At 45.4% G+C, this 22,956-nt stretch overlaps 1 protein-coding gene and 1 pseudogene across 2 annotated transcripts; both read right to left on the bottom strand.

Annotated features, from left to right (window-relative positions):
* Positions 1–380: 380 nt before the first annotated feature.
* On the bottom strand, positions 381–16,215 carry LOC129338495 (cytochrome P450 3A9-like). 2 transcript variants are annotated; one of them, XM_054992785.1, is made up of 13 exons: positions 16,076–16,215; positions 14,157–14,250; positions 13,158–13,210; positions 12,718–12,817; positions 12,319–12,432; positions 10,008–10,096; positions 7,668–7,816; positions 5,699–5,826; positions 5,467–5,539; positions 4,428–4,588; positions 3,843–4,069; positions 2,213–2,375; positions 381–933 (listed from the first exon to the last, which is right to left on the bottom strand). In XM_054992785.1, exons 1-13 carry the CDS (start codon positions 16,120–16,122, stop codon positions 838–840), a joined length of 1,494 nt encoding a protein of 497 aa, XP_054848760.1. In that variant the 5' UTR covers positions 16,123–16,215; the 3' UTR covers positions 381–837. The 2 variants fall into 2 exon arrangements, with proteins under 2 accessions (XP_054848760.1, XP_054848761.1); XM_054992786.1 differs by lacking the exon at positions 16,076–16,215 and adding an exon at positions 15,920–16,046.
* LOC129340746 (U4 spliceosomal RNA) lies at positions 5,891–6,056 on the bottom strand (annotated as a pseudogene).
* Positions 16,216–22,956: the final 6,741 nt, after the last annotated feature.

Genomic DNA, 22,956 nt, shown 5'->3' with positions numbered 1-22,956 from the left:
TGAGTAATCAGCAGTAGAGCTTCTCTTTGCATTGAGAAAGCTTTCGGGGAATTTAGAATTCTACAAGAGTTGATGTGAATATTCTTGGTTTATACATTCAGGTTCCAAACACGCTCCAAACAGCCCCTGTTCAACTCCACTGGGATGCCAAAAACCTCATCTCAGAGCTCAGGAGAAGGCACGGTGTGCCTGCCCCACACACTGTCCAAATGAATAACATTTAATAAAAAGAGAGATACAACCATCAAACTTAGAGGCAAGCTATAAGAGACGAATTACATGAGGAGGAACACATGAAGGGAATTGCAATGTTAGCTAGGAAGCTGAGTTTTAAAAGAGATCAGAAGGCTTTGTCAATTTCCCCTCTCTAGAGAGCCAGGGAGAGGGTTTGTTAATTTCCTCTTTGCCTCCCAAAGGCTCTGTCAGTTTCACCTCCCCTTCAAAGAGGTGAAGAGGAAATAAATAAACCTTCTGAGCAGAGATCCCCCTGCCTCTGTAGAGAGGGGAAATTGACAAAGCCTTCCAATCTCTTTTAAAACTCAGATTCCCAGTTAATATTTCGACTCCTCATGTAATTTGTCTCTTGTAGTTTAGCTCTCATTTAATCCCAAAAAAATCTAAAGTTGCTGTAAATAAGAACCTCAATTGAAATAGAAAAACATCTGATTGGGTATTGAAAGAATAAAATTTAAAAGGTCTGTCACAATAAGCAGAGACACATCTTGAGGCAAAAAACGCAGCTTCCTCGCTTCAACGCCAATACTCAAGTTACTAGTCCCATGTGAGGTGAGGGCAAAAAGGTGTGGAATAGGGAGGTGGTAGTCGCATCTAATTCCTTTATTCCTCAGGTTCAGCAGGGGCTCTGGGGACCATCTTCAGCACGATGGGCTTTTTGGGTTGCAGGAAGCCTTTGCTCTCCAGTTCCAGGGGGACCTTTGACATTCACAGGGGGGGGGGGAAATCCAGAAAAGCCAATTACAGACGTCAACACTACTGGAAACAACAGGCGCGTGCCTGTCTTTAACCTTTATCTCTTTTATCTGATTCATCTGCAACTCTTTTCACACCTGTGGATACAGATTATCAAGAGCACCGAAAGGTGTCTAAGCACTTGTTCACACTTGTGCCTCGTCACAGAGAGAGCAAGTTTCAATTCCTGTGAAGCGTGAGCACAGCATATACAGAGGAGATGTTTGCTTTTTCTCTTACACTTGGAAGCCACTTAACTAAGGATGCAGGTGAATGCTTCACTACCCGTCTTGCTGAATTCCATAGAAATTACAATTGCCAAATCTCATAGTGCTTAGACTGCTAAATTTCCAGAAGCACTTCTGCTGTCTTCCTCTCCTGCCTTCCATTTGACCAACTGTAGTCCTTATTTACAACTCAACATCTAGAGAAGAAAGGTAGCTGGGATGCCCAATGGAAGCGGAAGATCTCTCAGCCACATCTCCCTTCAAATGCCTCAAGGAACGTAAAGCCTGCCTGCGGAACATCGCACAAAAGACCCGGAAGACACCACCTTCTCACGTGAAATCATGCCAGGAAGACGCTGTTATCCGGGAGGTTTGCGCGATTTCACATGAGAAGACGGTGTCTTCCAGGTCTTTTGCATGATGTTCCGCAAGCAGGTAAGACATGTGGAAATGGCCTAAGTTTCATTTATCCTGTCCTGCCAAGAGAGCACAGAAGTGCGGATGGATGTTCACTTTGTGCTGCTTTTTTTTTCTTTCCTACAAAGCACAATTGATTCAGAAAACTTAGCAGAACCCAGGGCTTTTTTTCAGCTGGAACGAGGTGGGACGGAGTTCCGGAACGTCTTGAAAAAGGTCTCATGGCTAGTGGCCCCGCCCCCTGATCTCCAGGCAGAGGGGAGTTGAGATTGCCCTCCGTGCTGCAGCGCAGAGGGCAATCTCAACTCCCCTCTGTCTGGAGATCAGGGGGCAGGGCCACCAGCCATGTGACCATTTTCTCCGAGGGCAGCCCACTGAGTTCCACCACCTCTTTTCCCAGAAAAAAAGCCCTGGCAGAACCCATATACTTGTAAAAGAGAGATTTCATGAGAAGCAGAGTACCTTGCTGGCTTTCTAAGAGAATGGGATACAGGCTATAAGAAAGGCACTGGCCATCTGCTTCTAGGGAACCAAGCTCTAGCTAGTACTGAAGCGCTAGTAAAGCCATTTGCCTTGCATTTAAAAGTCACATTGCTCACCTGAGTCTCTTTGCAGGTTCTGAAAGAGTATCTTTGCAGGAGGAAGACCACGGCCACTTTCATTATCAGGAGAGCGAAGCGCATCCCGATGCAGTTCCTCGGACCAGCTCCAAAGGGCAGAAAGGTGTAGGGGTCTATAGATTCCTTGTTCTCTTTACTGAACCTGTTACCAAATCCACCAGAGGAAAATCATCAAGTTAATCTGTTCCAGAGAGATGCAAAAGGCAAAACCCACTTTCATTACTTCAGTGTGAGGAGGTAAGTGATGGAAGCTGGTACTTTGGAAAACCTGTTATTTGTGGTGGGAATTCATTTTTATCACAACCATGGGTCTACGGGTAGATCCTAAGAATAGGCTCATCACAGAAATGTGCAACTCTAGGGCTGATTGTAGGAAAAGCACTATGTTAGGCTCATCTGATGGTTCTATCAGCTGAAGTATTTTACCTTCGCTGAGATATATGCAGGGAAAAGATTAACATGCAAGCTGCTAATATAACTTCAAGAGGCACTTTGAATCCATTCATTCATTGAAGCGAGAAGATGGATGGGTGGAAAGATAAGAACAGAACCAGCTTGCTGGATCTGATCAAAGGCTCATCAGTTCCAAGGTTCTCTCTCTGAGAGAGGCCAACTTGATGTTTCTGGAAAGCTTGCAAGAGGAACAGAATGGCATTATTCATCAACAATTTGTCCTTCATACTCATCCCCCAGAGATGCGTCAACCTGTGAACTAAAAGGTTAAACGAAGCTCATACTCATTGATATTCTTATCTAACGATGAAAGTGTACTTCTGCTCCTTTCAGTGAGACCCAGGGCTTTTTTTCAGGGGGAACACGGGGGAACGGAGTTCCAGAACCTCTTGAAAATGGTCACATGGCTGGTGGCCCCGCCCCCTGATCTCCGGACAGAGGGGAGATGAGATTGCCCTCTGCGCTGCTCAGCAGCGCAGAGGGCAATCTCAACTCCCCTCTGTCTGGAGATCAGGGGGCGGGGCCACCAGCCATGTGACCATTTTCTCTAAGGGCAGCCCACTGAGTTCCACCACCTCTTTTCCCAGAAAAAAAGCCCTGGTGAGACCCATCAGTGGCAACACCATGTTTACGCAATGGTCCCCTTGATTTAAATGGGGACTGGACAGTAACATTTCCTACCTGATTGAGGCCAGATACTTTCGTGACCCAGAATGAGTCCCCATCTATTCTGCCTGGTTTTATTCAGGCTCTGACACCTCTACTGACTTTGGAACAGGAGCTTTTTTCTAATTGAGAAACTAGAACATTAATTCTTTTTCTGCTCACATCTTTACCCCTTCTGTTTTGGATTCGCAAGTGTTGGTGCAGTTGCCCCGCGGCATTTCTTTTAACAGCTGGCCATAAAACCAAGCCAGTGTTAACAGCAGCGAAAGCCAGTTGAGCTGTCATTTCCCTCAATGGAGTTAATTAAATTCAACGCACGGTTTATGGACATGTGTCTTGAAAAGGTCTTGCATGGTGTGAGAGAGAGACCGGATGTCAAACAATGATAAATGCATTATTTAGGCATCTCCATAAACATACTAACTGGTTTCCCTCCCGCTGCTGCTACTTTTTCGCATTGGCTTCAGGACACATTTTCCTGGCTGCATACCTTTCGGGTCTGTACTCTTCTGGTTCTGGCCAATATTCTGGGTCACGGTGCAAGACGTTAGCTGGGATCATGGTCACAGTTCCTTCCGGGATAGTCACTCCATTAATCTCCACTGTGCTTTTGCAAACCCTCTCAATCCGTCCTGCTGGGGGGTAGAGCCTGAGGGTTTCATTTACCACCATGTCAAGATACTCCATCTGAAGGATGGCATCGTAGGTGGGTGTGGCCTGTGAAGGGGGAACGTATTTCCTAGTCTATGAGAGACATTCACAATTGGGCTATGAATAACCGAATGCCATTCCACTAGAATGGTTAGGAAATGTGGTCAACAAATGATAAAAGACTGCAAGAATTTGATGTCAATTCCACCACTGCATTTTGTGCTTATTTAAAATCTTTGCAGTGCTCAGAATCCTAGCAAAGATATCCTCTCCTCCCCACTTACCCTATTTGCAGCTGTTTTTTGCCTCCTAAAATAAAGCAGACCCTTAACGGGCAAGACTCCTTCCTTCTACAAATTTCCATTCCACCACAGCAACCCACTGGGTTATATCTCAGTTAATTTGAGACACTGAGAACCTTTACCTGGTCAGGGAGAGCTTCATCGATCTCCTCTTGCAGCTTGTGCTGAACATCTGGGTGGGTTGCCAGAGAGTAGGACAGGAAGCTGAGGGTGGAGCTGCTGGTCTCATAGCCACCGAAAATAAAGATGACAGCCTGAGCAACGATCTCCCTGTCGGTTAGAGCTAGAAAAGAACAGGGGGAAAAACGAGTAAGGAAAACACGTTTGTACACCATTTTAAAGCTGACAATGAGGAAATTGAGATTGAGATTTTCTATTCCTTTGCTCAATCAACAACCAAAAGGGAGACTGCAATGAAGAAATCAGAAGATGACTGAGACGTGGAAGAGCAGCTGTGAGGGAGCTAGAAAAGATCCTTAAAGATGTCTCCCTGGGAACCAAGATCAAGATAATCCAAACTAGGGTATTCCCCATTACTATGTATGGATGTGAAAGCTGGACAGTGAAGAAAGCTGACAAGAAGAAAAATGATTCATTTGAAATATGGTACTGGTGGAGAGTTTTGCAGATACCATGGATGGTCAAAAAGACAAATAAGTGGGTTCAAGCCTAAATTCTCCCTAGAAGCTAAAGTGACAAAACTGAGGCTATCATACTTTGGTTACATCATAAGAAGACAAGATTCTCTGAAAAAGTCAATAATGCTGGGAAAAGTGGAAGGCAGCAGGAAAAGAGGAAGACCTAAAACGAGATGGCTTGACACAATAAAAGAAGCCACATTCTCCAGTTTGCAGGATCTGAGCAAGTCTGTTAATGATAGGACATTTTGGAGGTCTCTCATTCATAAGGTCGCCATGGGTTGGAGGAGATTTGAGAGCACATAATACACACACACACAAAGTAGCCACATGATAGGATTCAACCAATATCCAAGAGTGGGTTCTTTCGGAGAACCCTGCCCCTCCTACTGCGATAAAATTTGAAATGGCACGCCCATATAACAGGGTCCTTGATTCTAGTTGCTTTATTTTTGCATATTCCACCAGTGTCCAATTTATGTACAACAGCCAACTTGGGGGTGGGAGGAATTTGTATATTTGCCTTTATATGCCTCTTCAGAGCTCTCTCCTGAAACTTGGGAGTCCACCATTAACTGCAGAAAGTCAACCCGGTTCTAGGAGGAAAAACAGAGAAGCAACAGCCAAGCAAGAGTAAGCACTATGCCCAATTTCCATACTTATCGGATAAGTTATACCTTGATGCAGAATCGTCCTTGTTTTTAAGAACCAAGAGCCCAACACCCCTATCACTGGCCAGCATGGGCCAAACTGACCGTGTGATCATTCTTCCGCCGGTCTTTCTTGATTTTGTTGATTACGTTGGTGAAGAAGTTCATGAAGGATGCAGGGGCCAGGGTGACGTTCAGCTTATCCAGTACTGGTACAAGGAATGGAAATATGACTGCAAAGGAGAAAAACCAAGTGGTCCGTTCAGGAGAATGCAACAATGCTACAATTCAGGAGAATATCCACACTTCTTGCATTCTGGAGATACTGTCAAAAATTGCTAGTCTGTATTTGCCATGACTGCATATCAAGTCATTGTGGGAGGTTTTCGGAAAAGTTTTCAATTCGCAATAATTGTGCATCAGATGAACCTCATTGGCTACAATACTGCCACTGTGCAAACCCACCCTTCTTTAGGAGGGACAAGAGCCTAGAACAATGGTGTGCCTCTAATGGAGCAAGATATGACTCACCCAACAGACTCACAGTACTCAGAAAAGCTGAAAGCCTTCCTCCTGTTTTTTACAAATAATGAATGAGATGGTTTGACTCTGCCCAGCACAAATGCTCAATTAAGGCCCAATTTGTTCCTACATGCAGCAGTGCAGTTGGCTGCTTGGAACGAAGCCATGTGACGGCGTCTCCACGGGACAACTGTCCTGCATCATGAAGCTTGGATGATTTCAGTTACACACTATTCAACCCCTCCTCAATGTTCTTCATGGACTCAGGAAGATCCAAGAGACAATGCAAGCAGGTCAGTAAGTGAAAGCAGGTCAGTTTTGTGCAGAATCCAGAATCATTTGTTGCTGTCTGCCCAGGCTGAAGAAGTTGAGAAAGCAGAGACTCACATTTGGTCTTGAGAAATATCCAATTATCCATCCCATTTAGGACCATCACAACTAGAGGTGGGCATGGACTACAAAATGGACCTAAATTTGACACAGTCCAGCCTGGTTCATGGTTTGCGAACACACGGTTTGTGCGACTCACATCTTTCATAAACTTTGGTCCATTTGGGCTGGTCCATCGGTCCGTGGTCTGTGAGTCTAGACATTCCAGCACCGATCTATCAATTCCCTAGGCAATGGAATGGACATCTGCAGACCTTCTTCAGTCCTTGGAACACACCAATCCTAGCCCTCAAAACCTTGATAGGCAGTTCTAGCTGTCACCTACAGAGCTCCCATTCTTCTCTATGTGAGCAAGGAGCAAGAATTAATTCCCTAGGCAATGGCTGGGAAGGTGTCTGTGGTGAATGAGGGGGCTTTCCCCCCGCACCCTTTTCTGTTTGATTTTGCTTCACAGCAACTTTTTGGTGCTGCAAGTCAACTGACATTTGTGACTCCTCGTATCTACTGGAAGTTTCCTGGGGGTGGCTGCTTTGGGGGTTTGTAACTCAGACCTCCGAAAAGCAATCTTGGCCAAACTTGGAGGGTGGCTGGAGAAGAGCCTGCTGAAGCCTCACTTTGAGCTTGGCATTTCTAAGTGCGAAAGGGGTGGTCCTAAGGCCCCTGGAAGTGACGGACTACAGCCCAATGAACCGGTCCATGAATGGGGAGGAGCCATGAAAATTTTGTGGTTCGTGGTCTGTGAAACGCTTTAGGACAGACTCACAAACCTTATACTTCCTGTTTTCATGAACTATGATGGTGTAACCAAAAGCACTAGAGCCACATAGGAAGGCCCCCCTCCCGACATTTCCCCTATGAAAACAACTCCCAGAAGTGTAATTTCAAGAGACGTCACATTGCTGGTTTCATATATTAATCAAGCCTGAGAATTATATAGAAATGTTCTTTTTCATCTTGGGAAAGACCTTGGGAATTTTAAATGTGATAAGGATCTACAAATACCACTCAGGGGAGAACAGTTCCATGTAAGACCATGCACCGCCTTCTAAAGATGGTGGAATCACTGTCTTGGAATCGCTGAACACTCCACACATTTTTTTAAAATAAAAGAGAAGGGTCACAGCACTTTCCAAATTCTGTAAGCAGAAAGAAGATTCCATACCAACGAGAAGGAGCACTGGATTGAATAAGCTGAACTTGAGAAACTTCTTGACGTGCATGATGAAAGGATCGTTGGGGTTGTTCATAGAATCAATATCAATGCTGAATGAAGTGCTGGTTATGACATCCATGCTGTAGGCCCCAAATAAGCTTGGGGGATGGGGAAGAGATGGCAGACATGTAAATACATCAAAACGTGATGGGTGCCATCACACACACAGTCCTTCTCAGAGAAACTCATTCATCAAGAACAAGAGCATTAACGATTCTCTCAGGTACATCAAACCAAGTGACACTCTTAACAGCATCATGTGAGAAAGCCCTTTATAGACCGTAGAAAAGAGACTTGCTCACAGGTTTGATAAAAACCATCTTTAATGAATCCTCCATGGTTGTTTCAGATGATCATGGCTCTGTATCAAGGTTCTAATTATTCCCACTGCCGCCACCATGGAAAGAACCTATGTCAACTAGTAAAGCTCAAAATAATTAAGGTTCTTCATTACAGTTTCTATAATATATATTTATTAATTACAGTAAAGAGCTTTTAAAAGTTATAATTACATTAAAATATGGATATATAGAAGTATAATGTTACTTAAAATATCCTAATATATAAAAAGCTAACGTATTCAAGACAACTCACTTCCTACCCTGGTGCACCACCAGAGGGCGCTGCTGTGGAGGGAAGCCCAGATGAGGCAGCCAGACCTCCAGAGAGCATGCCATGGTGGGAAGCCCAGGGCAGGATCAGGAGGGGAGCAGGTGGCAATGCCCGCTCCCTGTCTTCACCCAGCTGAGATCAGGCGCAGAGCAGGTGTCAATGCCCGCCTGCCCTTCACCCAGCTGGATCAGGAGGGGAAGCAAGTGGCAATGCCTAGCCCCCCCTGAATTCACCCAGCTGGGATCAGGAGGGGAGCAGGTGCTAATGCCCACTCCCCATCTTCACCCAGCTGGGATCAGGAGTGGAGCAGGTGGCAATGCCCACTCCCTGTCTTCACCCAGCTGGGAACAGGAGGGGAGCAGGTGGCAATGCCTGCCTGCCCTTCACCCAGCTGGGATCAGGAGGGAAGCAAGTGGCAATGCCCAGCCCCCCTGCATTCACCCCACTGGGATCAGGAGTGGAGCAGATGACAATGCCCATCCCCCACCTTCACCCAGCTGGAATCAGAAGCAGAGCAGGTGGCAATGCCCGCCTGCCCTTCACTCAGCTGGGATCAGGTGGGGATCAGGTGGCAATGACTGCCCCCGCTTCACCAGGCCGGGATCACACGCAGAGCAGGCGGCAGGTCCCACCCCTTCACCCAGCCAGGATCAGGTGCAGAGGAGGTGGCTATTCCTGCCCCCCTTGCCTTCAGCTGGGATCAGTGACTGAGGAGGAGGGATGCCCGCCTGCCCACCCTCCACTTTCTAGAGTCCATTGTATTTTTTCCCAGAATGGCCTTTGTTGCTAGTACAAAATACGTATTTCATGTTTGAAACCATTTATTTATGCACCAAATGCAGAAATAATTACCCTCACGTATTGCATTTGCAATGTTGTCCTACTAAATCATGGATTTCTGGAGACTGTCTTTTCCTGTCAATTAGAATAGTGAACCGCAGATATGAGTGATGCCAGTTTAACTTTATTCTCCGTTTACAGAATCTGTATCCTGCCTTTCTGCCCTCACAAGGGCCATCAAGGCAGCTAATAAATTAAAACATACATAATAAAACCACACGTGAAAACCATTATACACAAAGGGATTATTTCCTACATGGGGGAGGTTTTAGTCATGTGTTCCCAGCAATATGAAATCCCTGACTGGCCCAGCACCATTCCACTCAGCAAAGTCTTCTTACACCTTAATGAGGCTTCTGCCAGCTTAAGCAGCTCTTCTACTTAAAGCTGTGGGAAGGCTCCCATCATCGCTGAACAAAGTGTTATGGATCGTGCCTTTTTGCTAAGCCTAAAAGACAGAATTTCTGGTGCAGATACTGTACAGAGAGATCTACAATAGCAGGCACATCATATTTGGGCAGCTCTTGAGTCAATGTGATTTAGTTTCCACCATAAAATCTACTTGGCCTCATAAAAGAAGCCAGTTTGGTGTAGTGGTTAAGAGCGCAGGACTCTAATCTGGAGAGCCGGGTTTGATTCCCCACTCCTCCACTTGAAGCCAGCTGGGTGACCTTGGGTCGGTCACAGCTTCTCAGAGCTCTCTCAGCCCCACCCACCTCACAGGGTGTTTTGTTGTGGGAATAATAATGGCATTCTTTGTAAACCGCTCTGAGTGGGCATTAAGTTGTCTTGAAGAACGGTATATAAATCGAATGTTATGTTATAAGAATTACTCACTCTTTCATAGTTGTGGGTTCATCATTATCCACTTTCTTCTGGACATTCTTCAGCAGTTTCTCCCCATTTCTGTTGATGATTGGCAAAATCTGAAACACAAAACAAACCCCTTAGGTGCTGTCAACACCTTAGAATGGCTTGTCATTAAACAAATATGATCCATTGTAAATGATAAGTGATTTATGCAGGGGGGAGGCTATTACAAAATTTTAGACATAACCAGGGCTTTTTTTCAGCTGGAACGTGGTGGACGGAGTTCCGGAACCTCTTGAAAATGGTCACATGGCTGGTGGCCCCGCCCCCTGATCTCCAGACAGAGGGGAGTTGAGGCCCCACCCCCAGATCTCCAGACAGAGGGGAGTTGAGATTGCCCTCCGTGCCGCTGGCCACCAGCCATGTGACCATTTTCTCCTAGGGCAACCCACTGAGTTCCACCACCTCTTTTCCCAGGGAAAAAGTCCTGGACATAACCAACCAAGGATTTGGAGGATTTGTTCTATGGGAACCTTCCAAACTCAGTTGACTTGGACTTGATCTCAGTGTAACTCAGAACTAAGCTACAGGTGATGCCCAACACATGTTTTTTAATGTGTCAGGGATACAGTTTTACCTGGGAACTGTAGTTGAAAACAGCATTGTGTCCCTAGTGTGGGAAGGCAGGGAAGAGGAACAGCTTTTCAATGACAGTTTTCAAAGACAGAGCCGCAGGAATACAGGGGAGAGGAACTTTGCAATTGTTTTCTTGCAATCTCAATGGAGAGAGGAATACAGGACTAGACATGGGCACGAACCAAAAAAAATTAATGAATCAGCGGTTCACGGTTCAGTGCCGACGACGAACCCAAAACAGTGAACCACAACGAACATTTCCCGCTGATGAACCAGTTTGAGGTTCGTGGGTGTCAGAATGGCCTCCGTTGGACTTAGAGAGCCCATATTTCCAGGGAGTGTTTAGCAGACTCCTCCAGCCAGCACCCAAGTTTGGTCAAGATTGCAATACAGATCTTGGAGTTATACCCTCTCCAATCCGAGGCCCCCAGGAAACTCCCATTCAATACAATTAGAGCCACCAGTTGACGTTGGCCCAGTGTACAAGGGGTTAGCCGTTAGAACTGCCTATCAGGGTTTGCAGGGATGAGATTGGAGTGCCCATGGCTACATCACACACCCCTTCCCCCTCCCTCCCCCTGGGTGTCTTCTCCCATGTAACCAATTGTAACCAATTTGCAGCTCCATGGTTGGAAGGAAGATCTGCCAATCAAGGTAAGCTGGGCTTTGATTCAAGTTTCCAGGGTGACAGAAGGAGTGCAGACAGAGTTCAGGCATTCCCCCAGCTCCATTTCCAAGGGAATTGATTGATGGTGCCTGACTGTCTGGCTTCACGAACCGCCAGCAAACGCAACAAACCGGGCTTCCAATGAACGCTGGTTCGTTGGCCATGGACCCTCACAAACCACTGGTTCGTGAAAAGACAATCAGGCGGTTTGTGGGTTTTTTTGGTTCGTAAGGCGGTTCGTGCCCATGTCTATACCGGACCCTGTTCCTAGTGCAGGGAGGCAAAGGGAGGAGCTGGTAGTTGCAACTTTGTCATTGTTTTCTTGCAGTAACACATATTAAACACAAAAGTTTATCAAACAGCTGAGGAGCTACAAGCTAAATATGTCATTTTGTAAAAGTTTTTCCAATTTTTTTGCCTTTGCGAGTGGCCTTGTGATAACAAAGTAGTAGGTCTGCAAAAAATAAAAAGTCACATTGTCTGTGTGCACAAAAGAACACAATTATAGATCATTAACAGGAAATTACTCTTACTAATCGTGTCAGCCAATCATAAAGGTAATCAAAACTTATGAAATGAAAATATGCACCAAATAAAACATACACTTATTGTGAAATATGATAAAAAGAAAGAAAACTGTAACACCCTGTGGTAAAGTTTATGAAACGATGGATTTCGCCCACAGCAGTTGTTTGCTTCTTTGGGTGGCAGAGCTGAGTGCTTGCTCACTGACGTGCATAGTTGTTTTTCTTGCCATAAGTTCTTTGTTTAATGCTCTGTGCATATGTTCATGTTTAGTTTTTGTTTTTTGGACTGTATAGCTGACAGCGCTTATTGGACTGCATAGCAATTTTTCTAACTATAAAGCTCTATGATTAATGTGTGTTAGTGCATTGCATATGATATGCATATGTTTACTGTATCTTGGTATTCATTTCTGTTTATTTCACTTTTGATCTTTTACAGGTGCTCTCCCCTCTCCCCTTCTGCAAAATATTCATTGTTTGCATTGATTCCGAAGGCCTCACTTCTTACCTCCTTTAGTCTCCCGCTGGTAAATGTGGGAGAGAGCACAGTGCGAATCCTCTTCCACTGCTCATCGGTAGCTATTGATACGGCACTCTCTAGTTCTCCATTCAAACCGAAATTCTAAGCAGATCAAGATATAAATAAAGCAAAACTTGACATGCGTTGCATTAGTAATAGTCAATCCAGTCTTTTTGTACAAGCCCAGAGACTGGATAAGAGCCAAGCTATGACTATGTGGTCAAGTGGAGCGCAAGTGAACAGGGAGGAATACACGTGAGTCTGTTCACTTGCCGTTCCAAGTGTCATTCGTCACTTGTAGCTTGGCCCTAAGTAATCCCTTCAGAATCAGAAACACTTAATACTACAGGAAATCTTAGCAGAAAAAGCTCTGTATAGGATACCTACCCGGCGGTTGGTAAAATAGGCGTAGCATTCTTTTACCAGGATGGTTTTGATGATGGTAGGATCCAGAATGGCCATCACTGGCTGTCGGCCGTCAAATATTCTTGTTGCCGAAAAGAGGAGAGAGGAGATAAATCTTTGCAGCTATTGCTGGGGATGTATATATCTCTTTAAGAAGAGGAGGAACCACAAATAGACCTTCTGACTTCAACATATTAAAGCAGGCAGGGGACTGCTAGGCAAGCAGACAGCCGCTGGGTAGAGGTAGGAGCGTGTGGATGCTCCGATTCTGCCCATGTGCCGCTGAGGTTGGAGCATGTGATGTTCAATTCAGTGTGACATCCTTTTGCAGGTTTGTTTTAGCAATTACCTCCTAGGGAATATCTTAGCAGTGTACAGACAACCCTCCCCATCCCTAGGATATCCTTCTGTGAGATACTCACCCCCAGATTTTACCATACTTGAGATAACAACTCTGGTCAAAATCCAGAACCCCCTGCCAAGGCAAGAGAGACGTCAGAGAAAGAAGCAGACGGAAAAGGAGCGATCCAGCAAGTGCAAATTTATTTTAAAAATTTAATGAGAATTTTTTTTAAAAAAGGCAGCACACAAAAGCAAAAAAAAAACCCACTTTCCTACTATTTCATGCTTCCTGCCCCTCCCCCACCCCCACCCTTCCAGGTACCTGAAACACCACCGCAGTTTATACAAACACCCCCTCCTCCTTTCTCCTATGATGCATCTAAACTAGTACACAGCACAGCACATCCAGTTGGGTTAACTTTGTTTCAATATCCATCCAAATGCACTGGCAGGTATGCGGTACAGTCCCAGCAGATGACCGTATCACCTACAGAATACACATAAGGAACAGCTTGTTTGAAAATACTCATGTGACCAAACTCCCCCTGTACCTCCAAAGCCCACACCCTCTTTCGGTGGCTGCCTTATGCCTGTGGAACAACCTCCCAAGGAGGTCAAGGGAGCTTCTATCTTCCCAGCTTTTCGGAGAGGATGTAAGACAGAGGAATTTTGGAAAACTTTGGAGGGCAGCCTGAGCCTGGGGGAAAGGGGAATGCCCTGCTTTGGGGAGCATAAAGTGTTATAGATTGGATTATAAATGTATCTGTTATAATTTTGATTGTATTATCAAACTGTTTTTATACTGTTGTATTTGTAACCTGACCAGGGTCCTGAGATGCTTGGGGAAAAGGGGGGTATATAAATATCTTATTTAAAATATTTTAAATAAAATGAATACTAACAAAAGAGCAGAGAATAGCATGTTCTATATCAGTTGAGGACCTTAAATCTGTCGGGCTAAGAAGCCACTGCTCCTCAGACCCACCTACCTTACAAGGCTGTTGCCCAGATAAACCCGTTGAAGCACTGGAGGAGACAAACACAGCAGATATGGGAGAATTCGCGGCAGGTATACTCACTTTCCTGTAGTGATGGAAGGTCCCAATGAAAGGCAAAGGCTGCGGCCCAGGAATCCCCAGCTTCTTAAAGAAACGGTACGGCCAGACCCCGTAGCTAGAAAGACAATCCACGTGCAAGCAATTATTAAGGGCAACTGAGAGCCAAGCTACAAGTGACGGCTGACACAGGTTGGACACTTGTCTCCCTACAGACCCAAAGGTGGTGCGAGCCTTCTCTGGGGTTCTTCACCTTCTGTCCCAATGAGGCAGAGAGAAACCAGTGGCACCTGGAAACCTTTCGTTGGGCACCACATTGGGAATCACTGAAGTAGACGATGGATCAGAAAGGATGAACACTATAATTATTAATTTAGGTAGTGCTGGAACAGACGATTAAGATGCAAAGATATTTGCCTGTAATGGCTGAACATGGGTCACTTTTCCTAGGAGGAAGATGTTAAATGTGTGTGTGGGGGGGGCGGTATGTAGTAAGCCAACAAGCAGTGCTTTTTTTCAGGGGGAACGCGGGGGAACGGCGTTCCGGAACCTCTTGAAAATGGTCACATGGCTGGTGGCCCCGCCCCCTGATCTACAGACAGAGGGGAGTTGAGATTTAGATACTCACTTTCCAGTAGTAATGAAAGGTCCCAATGAAAGGCAACGGCTGTGGCCCAGGAATCCCTGATCTAAACCCCCCTCTGTCTGGAGATCAGGAAGCAGGGCCACCGGCTATGTGACCATTTTCTCTGAGGCCCATTTAAACTTTTAAAAACTCCCCCCTTGTTCCAGCTGACCCAAAGTGACGTCATTGGTCCTGGGAGCATGTGTGCACTTTGCACACGCACATGTGGTACCAGGGGCACCACCTTCTGCCAAGAGTTGCTCCCTGTGCTGGCAACCCACTGAGTTCCACCACCTCTTTTCCTAGAAAAAAACCCCTGCCAACAAGTAATGCTTATTAAATAAGTAGTACTTATTAAATGTCCATCACACGGCAGACAGGTACAGAGACGCCTTTTTCAATGGCGTGGTTTTACCGAGGCAAACATCAAACTGGGTGACTAGGTGCATAGGGGTAGAGCATCTCCTTTACGTGCAGAAGTTGCAACGCCCACATCGCCAGTTCAAAGGATCCGGCAGTGGTGCAGGAAACCTCTGCCTGAGATCTTGAGAGAGTGCAGCCAGCCACAGAGCCAAGCTACCAGTGACGAATGACACTTGAATGGCAAGTGGATTGAGTGGAGGGCAAGTGAACAGGGAGAAAAACACTTGCCGTTCAAGTGTCATTCGTCATGTTTAGCTTGGCCCTCAGAGCCAAGCTACCAGTGACGAATTACACTTGCCGGGCAAGTGAACAGACTCGCGTGTATTCCTCCCTGTTCACTTGCCATTCACTTGCGCTGGAGCGCAAGTGAATGGCAAGTGAACAGAGAGGAATACACGCGAGTCTGTTCACTTGCCCGGCAAGTGTAACTCATCACTTGTAGCTTGGCTCCGAGTAGACAGCACTGACCTCAACGGAGTCATGTCAATCGTTTTATCTTTCATACCAGGATAGAAGAGGGGAGACCGGCAGTCTTAAACAGGAGACCAGGGGCAAGCAAGGAAGCTTATGCTGGAATAAAGTCTGTCGGTCTTTAAGGCGCCGCCCTTGGACTCCTGTCCTGTTTCATTTCCTTGCAAGAGCTCAACAAGGCCACTCCGCCGGCATTATCATCGCCGAACTTCTCCCAAACCCGCAGCTATTAAACGCACAGCCTCCCGCTCCTTCCGGGCATCTGAACCTTTTACAAAACTGCTGCTTCTTTAAAATAAGTTTTCTCCTCTGGGGCCGTTTCTCCAGGCGAATTTCGTTTCATCGCTTCCCTTTTCCGGAGACTTGCTTCGGAAAGCCGCGAGCGGCCCCGATCCCACAGCAAAACGCCCAGCGTCACACTTACAGCACGAGCAGGGCCAGAAAGGCCCCGATCAACAGCCAGGTTTCCATGACCAAGGGGAGGTGGGAGGAACCCGATGCGGCGGCCAGAAAATCTCTCCCGCAAATGCCAACAAAGCTTCAAAGTTGCACTTTCGGTTTACAACCAGCTCTTTAAACAGTAACGTGAAAGAGAGGCTGGCAACTCTCTGCGCATGCGTCCTTTATTCTTCTGTGACAAGCAGCCCGGTTCTGTCCAATGTTTTTGGGATCATATTTAAAGGCCGCAAGAAAATGGATCTCTTGCGTTGCAGGAGGGAAACAAGAAAACAAACAGAAAAGCGTGGCATGGGCTCAAGAGAACTTAACTGGAAACCTCCCCGTCAAAAAACGTCATTAAGTTTGCCAACTAGGGGCTAAATAAGCAAGCGTAGGATCGGGGTCGATGAAACGGTACACCCTTGATCTCAGTTCGCTCTCCTTCCCAATTTGCAGGATGGGGGGGGGGGTTATATAAAAACCCAGTCCGGCTTTACAAGGTTGTTGTTACAAAGATTATAAGAATACTTTGTGCATGAAAACCTTTGAACGCTCTGGCCGGCCACCTTTGCAGGGTTGTTGTAATAAGATTAATAGGCTAATATGCAGACACTGGGAAGCACTACAAAGCATTTCTCTATCAGGTTCTCGCAGGGTTCTGAGACCCTGGGACCAATCTCTGGTGGATGCTCTTGGATTACGGTTTGATAAAAACAGATGAAACAGCTAAAGACAGATGAAAAAAGAAGAGGGGCCTGGGAAGATCAAGCCAGTGGTCTATCTAATCCAGCATGCTGTGCCACACAGTGGCCAACCAGTTGTCTTGGAAGGCTGCTCAGCAAAGCAGAGGGGCCGAGGCCTTGCTGCCTCTTAACACCGGGATCCAGAGGTTTCCTGCTTCTACATGTGGAGGTGCCTTTTAATCATTTCAGTTAGTAACCACCACTGATGGACCTTTTGTGCATGAACTTTTCTAATCCCTGGCCGTTTCCAGACGGTTTACCTTCTGCCGCTCCATGCCACAACGTTGCGGCTCGTGGCAGAGAAAACGCGAAATATCATGTTTTCTCACACGAGTTTTGCGCAACATCGCGCAAAACTCACATGAGAAAACGCGATATTTCACGTTCGCCACAGAATGAGCTGTGGCATTGTGGCATGGAGCAGCAGAAGGTAAGCCATCTGGAAACGGCCCCTTTTAAAAACCACATAAACACGACATCACTGCTTCCAGTGGCAGTGAATTCCACAGGCTGATTACTTCCTTTTGCCGCCCCTGAATCTAGTTCTTATCAGCTTCATTTGAGCCAGTGTGGTGTAGTGGTTAGCATGATGGTTTAGGAGCTGGGAGACCTGACTTCAGATTCCCACTTTGCCATGGAAGCTTGCTGGGTGCCCTTGGGCCACTCATACACTCTCAGCTTAACCTACCTCAAAAGGTTGTTGTGAGGATAAATGGAGAAGAGGAGAATGATATAAGCTGCTTTGGGGGCCCAATGAGGGAGAACAGTGGGGTATAAATGAAATAAATAATAAATAATAAGTAAAATAAATGTGAGATTGCTTATTTATGGGAGATGGAGTAAAAAGCGCTCTTTATTCACTGTCCGCTTTCTCTGCCACGATAAGGGGTGTCCACTGGCACCTTAAAGCTGAATGTAAGTTTTTTTGTACTGGAATAAACTTTGTCCCGAGGCTCCCAAAAGCTTATGCTGGAACAAAGCATGTTGGGCTCTCGGGTGCCGAAAGGCTCCTGCTTACATTTGCTTCAACACACTAACATGGCTACCCCCCCCCCCCAGGTGTTATCACAATAAGGAGAACACATCCCTTTTAATCTCCCGGCTGCTTTTGATATGGTGGTTTATATAATTTTATTGCATTGCCTAAAGCAGGGATTTGGGGCATCTGAAACTGCTCTATATTGTGTCATTCCTAAAGAGACGGCAGAAAATTTCCTTCATGAGTTTCAACCTGGAAACTTAACCTGTGTTGTCTCCTAAAGTCAACTGCATTCCCCGCTCTTATTTATATGCAGCGTGCATGTGTAGCCATATCTGAATGCAACCACTGAAAGAGAATGCTCAAAGTTTTGGAGCTGGGTGTCCTCAGCAATCAGTTGATGACACCCACTTTATGGCTTTCTTTGGCTGATGCTCCCAGTGCTGCTGTCCCCATATTAAACAATTCTTCGCAGGCTGTATGTCAGATGGCTGAGGGCAAACCAGCAAAAACTGGATCCTGGTAAGCCGGGCTCGTTTCGAGGGGGAACGCGCAGGAACGCAGTTCTGGCGGGTCCCCAAAGAGGTCACATGGCAGGTGTCCCTGCCCACCTGACTCTTGGCCATTTTGGGTCCGTTTCGTCCTGGATTGGGGCTGAAACGGCCCAGATCAGGCCTCTGACAGGTGGTGGGTCACTCTTCTGTTCAGCAGCGACCTGATCCTGGCCATTTTGGGCCCCTTTTCAGCCATTTTCAGCCCCTTTTTGCCAATTTGGGCCCAATTTTGGCCCTGAATGGCCAGGATTGGGTCCAAAGCAGCCAGGATAGGTGATGTCCGTGGGTGTGGCATATGCAAATCAGTTATGCTAATGACACATTTCTGGTGATGGCAAGGGGTGTGACATATGCTAATGAGTTATGCTAATGAGTTATGCTAATGCATTGCACCAGCTCTTTTTCTATGAAATGACCCCTGCTGGTAAGGCAATATTGGGCAGGAATGCAGGTGCTGGGCAGGTTCAAGGTATTTTGTCATCCAGAACAAATTAGTTTTGTCACACACATGCCCTAATTTGGCTCTGAACAGCATGACATGAGTCCATGGGAAATAACCTACAGGTTCTTGTGGGATACAATTTTCATTTATTTTTAAATTTCTTTAAATGTATAACACTTGGCAATTCATTACGAGGGAATGCAGCAGAATAATTTGTAATGATTTTTAAGAATTACCTGCCTTCCAGATAAAGAAAAAGGAGCTTTGGGGCACCTCACAGACTAATAGATTTGCTGTAGCACAGATAATTGCTGAATTAGAATATATCAATAGATTTAATTGTATTATCCAGGGCTTGAACAGAGACAATACACTTCCTTGTTATTCAAGTAGCAGGCTGGAGCTGTTGCTAATAACCTATTTATCATGATCTTTTTTTCTATTTAAAAAACTCCTCTTTCATGGACTCTGCTGACTGGGTCGCAATATTTCATACTTCTGTAACCTCTAGGTTAGACAACTGTAGTGTGCTATACATGGGGCTTCCCTGGGGCAGTCACAAGCTCAGCTGCCCGTACCTGAGCATTCTTCGTTGTGGGTCTCATTTGGTGGAATGCTCTGGCCAATGAGGTCAGAAAGGCTTCCACACTTTTCATTTTGCAGAATGAGCAAAATGGCTTTGTTTAGGAGAACATTTTTACAAAGGGAACACGGTTAATGCCAGTGAATTTTTAAAAAACAGATTCATTGCATAGTTTATTTTATGCATTATACAGTTCTATTGCATTGTTTTTAAATTGTGTGTTTAAATCTTGAGCTTCAGCGAGAAAGGCTGACTATAAATCAAGTAAATAAAATGTGTGTATATAAACAAATGAAATTTTAAAATTGTGTATGTATATATAACTTAAAATAATGTGTGTGTGTATTTTTAAAAATTCTTGTGCTTGGCAGGTTTCCTTTGTCTATGAGACCAACAAAGAAGCGGAGGGGTTCAGAGCAAACCAACCCAAACAGGAAAAATATCCCAGAACCCGAACAGAACACATTACCAGGTGTATCAAATAATTTCTTCAATAATTGTGTACAATACATGCAATAAATATCATCAACACAATAAATATTGTGCATAAACTAATGGATTGAAGAAATACACGGACTACAATATTTATTGTGTTGATGATATTTATTGCATGTATTGTACACAATTATTGAAGAAATTATTTGATACACATGGTAGTGTGTTCTGTTCGGGTTCTGGGATATTTTTCCTGTTTGGGTTGGTTTCCTTTGTCTATGAACATGTTTGCCTGCTGAAAGTCTGAGATTCCATCAGTGAGAGCCAGCATAGTATGTTTATTTACTTATTTATTTATACCTGCTCTAATTTATGTTTTACTTGCGTTATTTATAGTCTGCTTTTCTCACTGAGACTCAAGGTGTATTATACAGGCAACTGGTGACCATTCAATAAAAAATACAACAGAGAATAGATTGCTGAAACCTGAAAACAAGCAGAAATCCAGTACAGAGCTGAAACAATACATAAGTAATTTGACATGATATCATAAAGGACAATAACAGACAGTGCACAGAAGGGTAGTCTACAATCCCTGCCCATTTATTGAAGCATCTCTTTGAACCATTCCTTACAGCACAGCCCTACTACTTGTGTAAGAAACCCCCTCCGAATAATTTGGTTTTACCCATTTGCAGAAAATAGCGGTGGCCCTGATCGGGCAGCAACGCTGAATATAAATTCTGTAAATAAATAAATACAATATTTACCTTCAAATGTAGTTCTGTGAAAGTGGAAAATATTAATTGGAATATTGGAGATTTCTATATTTGAAGAAGTGAGCTGTGACTCATGAACAGACATGGGCACGAACGCGAAAAAACCCCTAATGTGTTGTTCATGGTTTGTTGCCATCCACGAACAACGAACATTGACGAACAGGATGCTGTCATGAACATGTTCGTTGTTCGTTGTTCCTGGGGGGCTGCAGCCCCCACCCTCCCCAACCCCAACCCCCCACTTAGCCCCTCTCCCCTCTAATCCACTTACCCAGCCCTTTAAAGACCCCTTTAAACTATCAGCTGGCATGCGGCAGGGCCCTTTAAACAACCCCAGCCCCCACCCCCCCTGCGCCACCCCAGCACTGCTGGGCTTCTTCTGCCCAGTGCGAGCAGTGTGGGGAGATTCTCCCTGTCCTGCTCACACCTGGCAGAGCCAGCACCCTGGGGCTGCTTCTGCCCTGTGCAAGTGGGGCAGGGAGATTCTCCCTGTTCCTCTTGCACGAGGCAGAAGAAGCCACGCGGCACTGGCTCTCCCAGTGCTAAGAGGGGCGGGGAGAGTCTCCCCATCCCTCTCACAGCAGGAGAGGGGCAGCCAGCACTCAGCCTCTCATAGGGGAAGCCCCCGATGAGCAGCTGATTCAGGGGTTTAAATGCCCCTTTCTGTGCCGCTGAGCAGCGGCATGGAAATGGGCATTTAAACTCCTCTTTGATTCCGGGTTTCCAGGGCAACAGCAGGAGTTCAGACAATCCCTGCCTAAATTGCCATGGGAATTGATTGCAGGTGCCAGATTGTCTGGCTTGACGAACAACAACGAAGGAGACTTCCAACGACTACTTGTTCGTTTAGAATGGGGCCTCACAAACAGCTTGTTCGCGAACAGCTGAACAGGCTGTCCATGGGGGTTTTTGCGTCCGTAATGCTGTTCGTGCCCATGTCTACTCACGAATGCTCATACCCTACCACAAATTTTTAGTCTTATAGGTGCTGCAGGACTCTTGCTCTTTTCTACTGCTAGAGATTTCCAGTTTGAGATTGTTTCTCCAAAATCAGGGCCCAACATCATTCTTCCCATCTCCATTTGTCCTCACAGTAATCCTAAACCACCTCATAGCCTCATAGGATTTTTGTAAGGACAAAATGGAGGAGAAGAGAATTATATAAGCTGTTTATAGGAGAGACAAATGGGGACATTTCCCCCCCTCAGAGAATTGGTGACATCCCCCCCCCCCACTTCAGAGAATATCCTCACAAAAGAGGGCCATTTTTTCTCCTCCACTGGGGTGTAGGACCACATGGCCTAAGAGCCAAGCAACAAGTGATGACTGACACTTGAACGGCAAGTGAACAGACTCATGTGTATTCCTCCCTATTCACTTGCGCTCCACTTATGTCTTGGCCCTGAGCCTACAGACTCTTGATTGAAAGCTTAATTGGCTGGGTTTTCCAGCCAGGAACGGTAACTTTTGATGTGCTGTCAAATAGTTTTTTTAAATGATGTAACCTCAGAGTAATAAAGGGTGGAGTGAGTATTTTGAAACAGGAGTGGTAGCAGCCATTCCTGACAGGAAGGAGTTTCATGACAAACCAGCTCCCTGTTGCTTTCTCCTCTCACGCAAAGGGTGGCAATGCAACATTCTCTTCCTCTCTTTTTTTTAATAGTTGAAGAAGGAATTTTTTTTCCAGGAAGGGAGGGAAAGGGGGAAATTTCTGACTGTCCTAGGAACCTGGCATGTAAAAACAAGAGTTTTTCCTAATTTGAGATTGTTGTGGTCTCCTGTGTTGATCCCGAAGCCTCTACAGACTACCATTTTAACTACACATTCTGTTACATATTTCAGTATACATCTTCACTTGGTGTGTCATAAAACTTTCCTTAGGCTGATAGGGTTATCAATTCTGGTGAGGAAAATTCCTGGAGATTTTGGAGAGGTGCCTGAGGAGGGAACTTCATTTTCTCTTAGAATCTATAGTATACCATGGTGTCCACCCTCCAAAGCTATCATTTTCTTCAGGTCCAGAGAAGTTAACCATGTTAGTCTGTAGTTGCAAAACAGTAAAGAGTCCAGTAGCACTTTTAAGACTAACCAACTTTATTGTAGCATAAGCTTCAAGAACCACAGCATCAGATGCATCTGACGAAGAGAGCTGTGGTTCTTGAAAGCTAATGCTACAATAAAGTTGGTTAATCTTAAAGATGCTACTGGACTCTTTATTATTTTCTTCAGGGGAACTGATCTCTGTAGTCTGGAGAGCAGTTGTAATTTTAGAACTCCAGGTCCCACCCTGGAGATTGAAAGAACCTCTCATACTGACCAGAATAGTCCTCAAATTTCTCCCCTCTCCCTAAT

This window comes from Eublepharis macularius, chromosome 12, assembly GCF_028583425.1.
Source record: "Eublepharis macularius isolate TG4126 chromosome 12, MPM_Emac_v1.0, whole genome shotgun sequence".
NCBI classification, from domain to species: Eukaryota; Metazoa; Chordata; class Lepidosauria; order Squamata; family Eublepharidae; genus Eublepharis; species Eublepharis macularius.
Note: the sequence above shows the minus strand (reverse complement) of the source record. Positions and strands in the feature narration are given on the sequence as shown.

Excerpts from the sequence above, each read along its gene's own strand:
- LOC129338495 (XM_054992785.1), bottom strand. The coding sequence starts at position 16,122 with ATGGAAACCTGGCTGTTGATCGGGGCCTTTCTGGCCCTGCTCGTGCT. Across the intron at positions 13,211-14,156 it reads CCTTCCATCACTACAGGAAA|GGGGTTCTGGATTTTGACCA; the intron begins GTGAGTATACCT and ends TTGCCTTGGCAG. Across the intron at positions 12,818-13,157 it reads AAGTATGGTAAAATCTGGGG|AATATTTGACGGCCGACAGC; the intron begins GTGAGTATCTCA and ends TTCGGCAACAAG.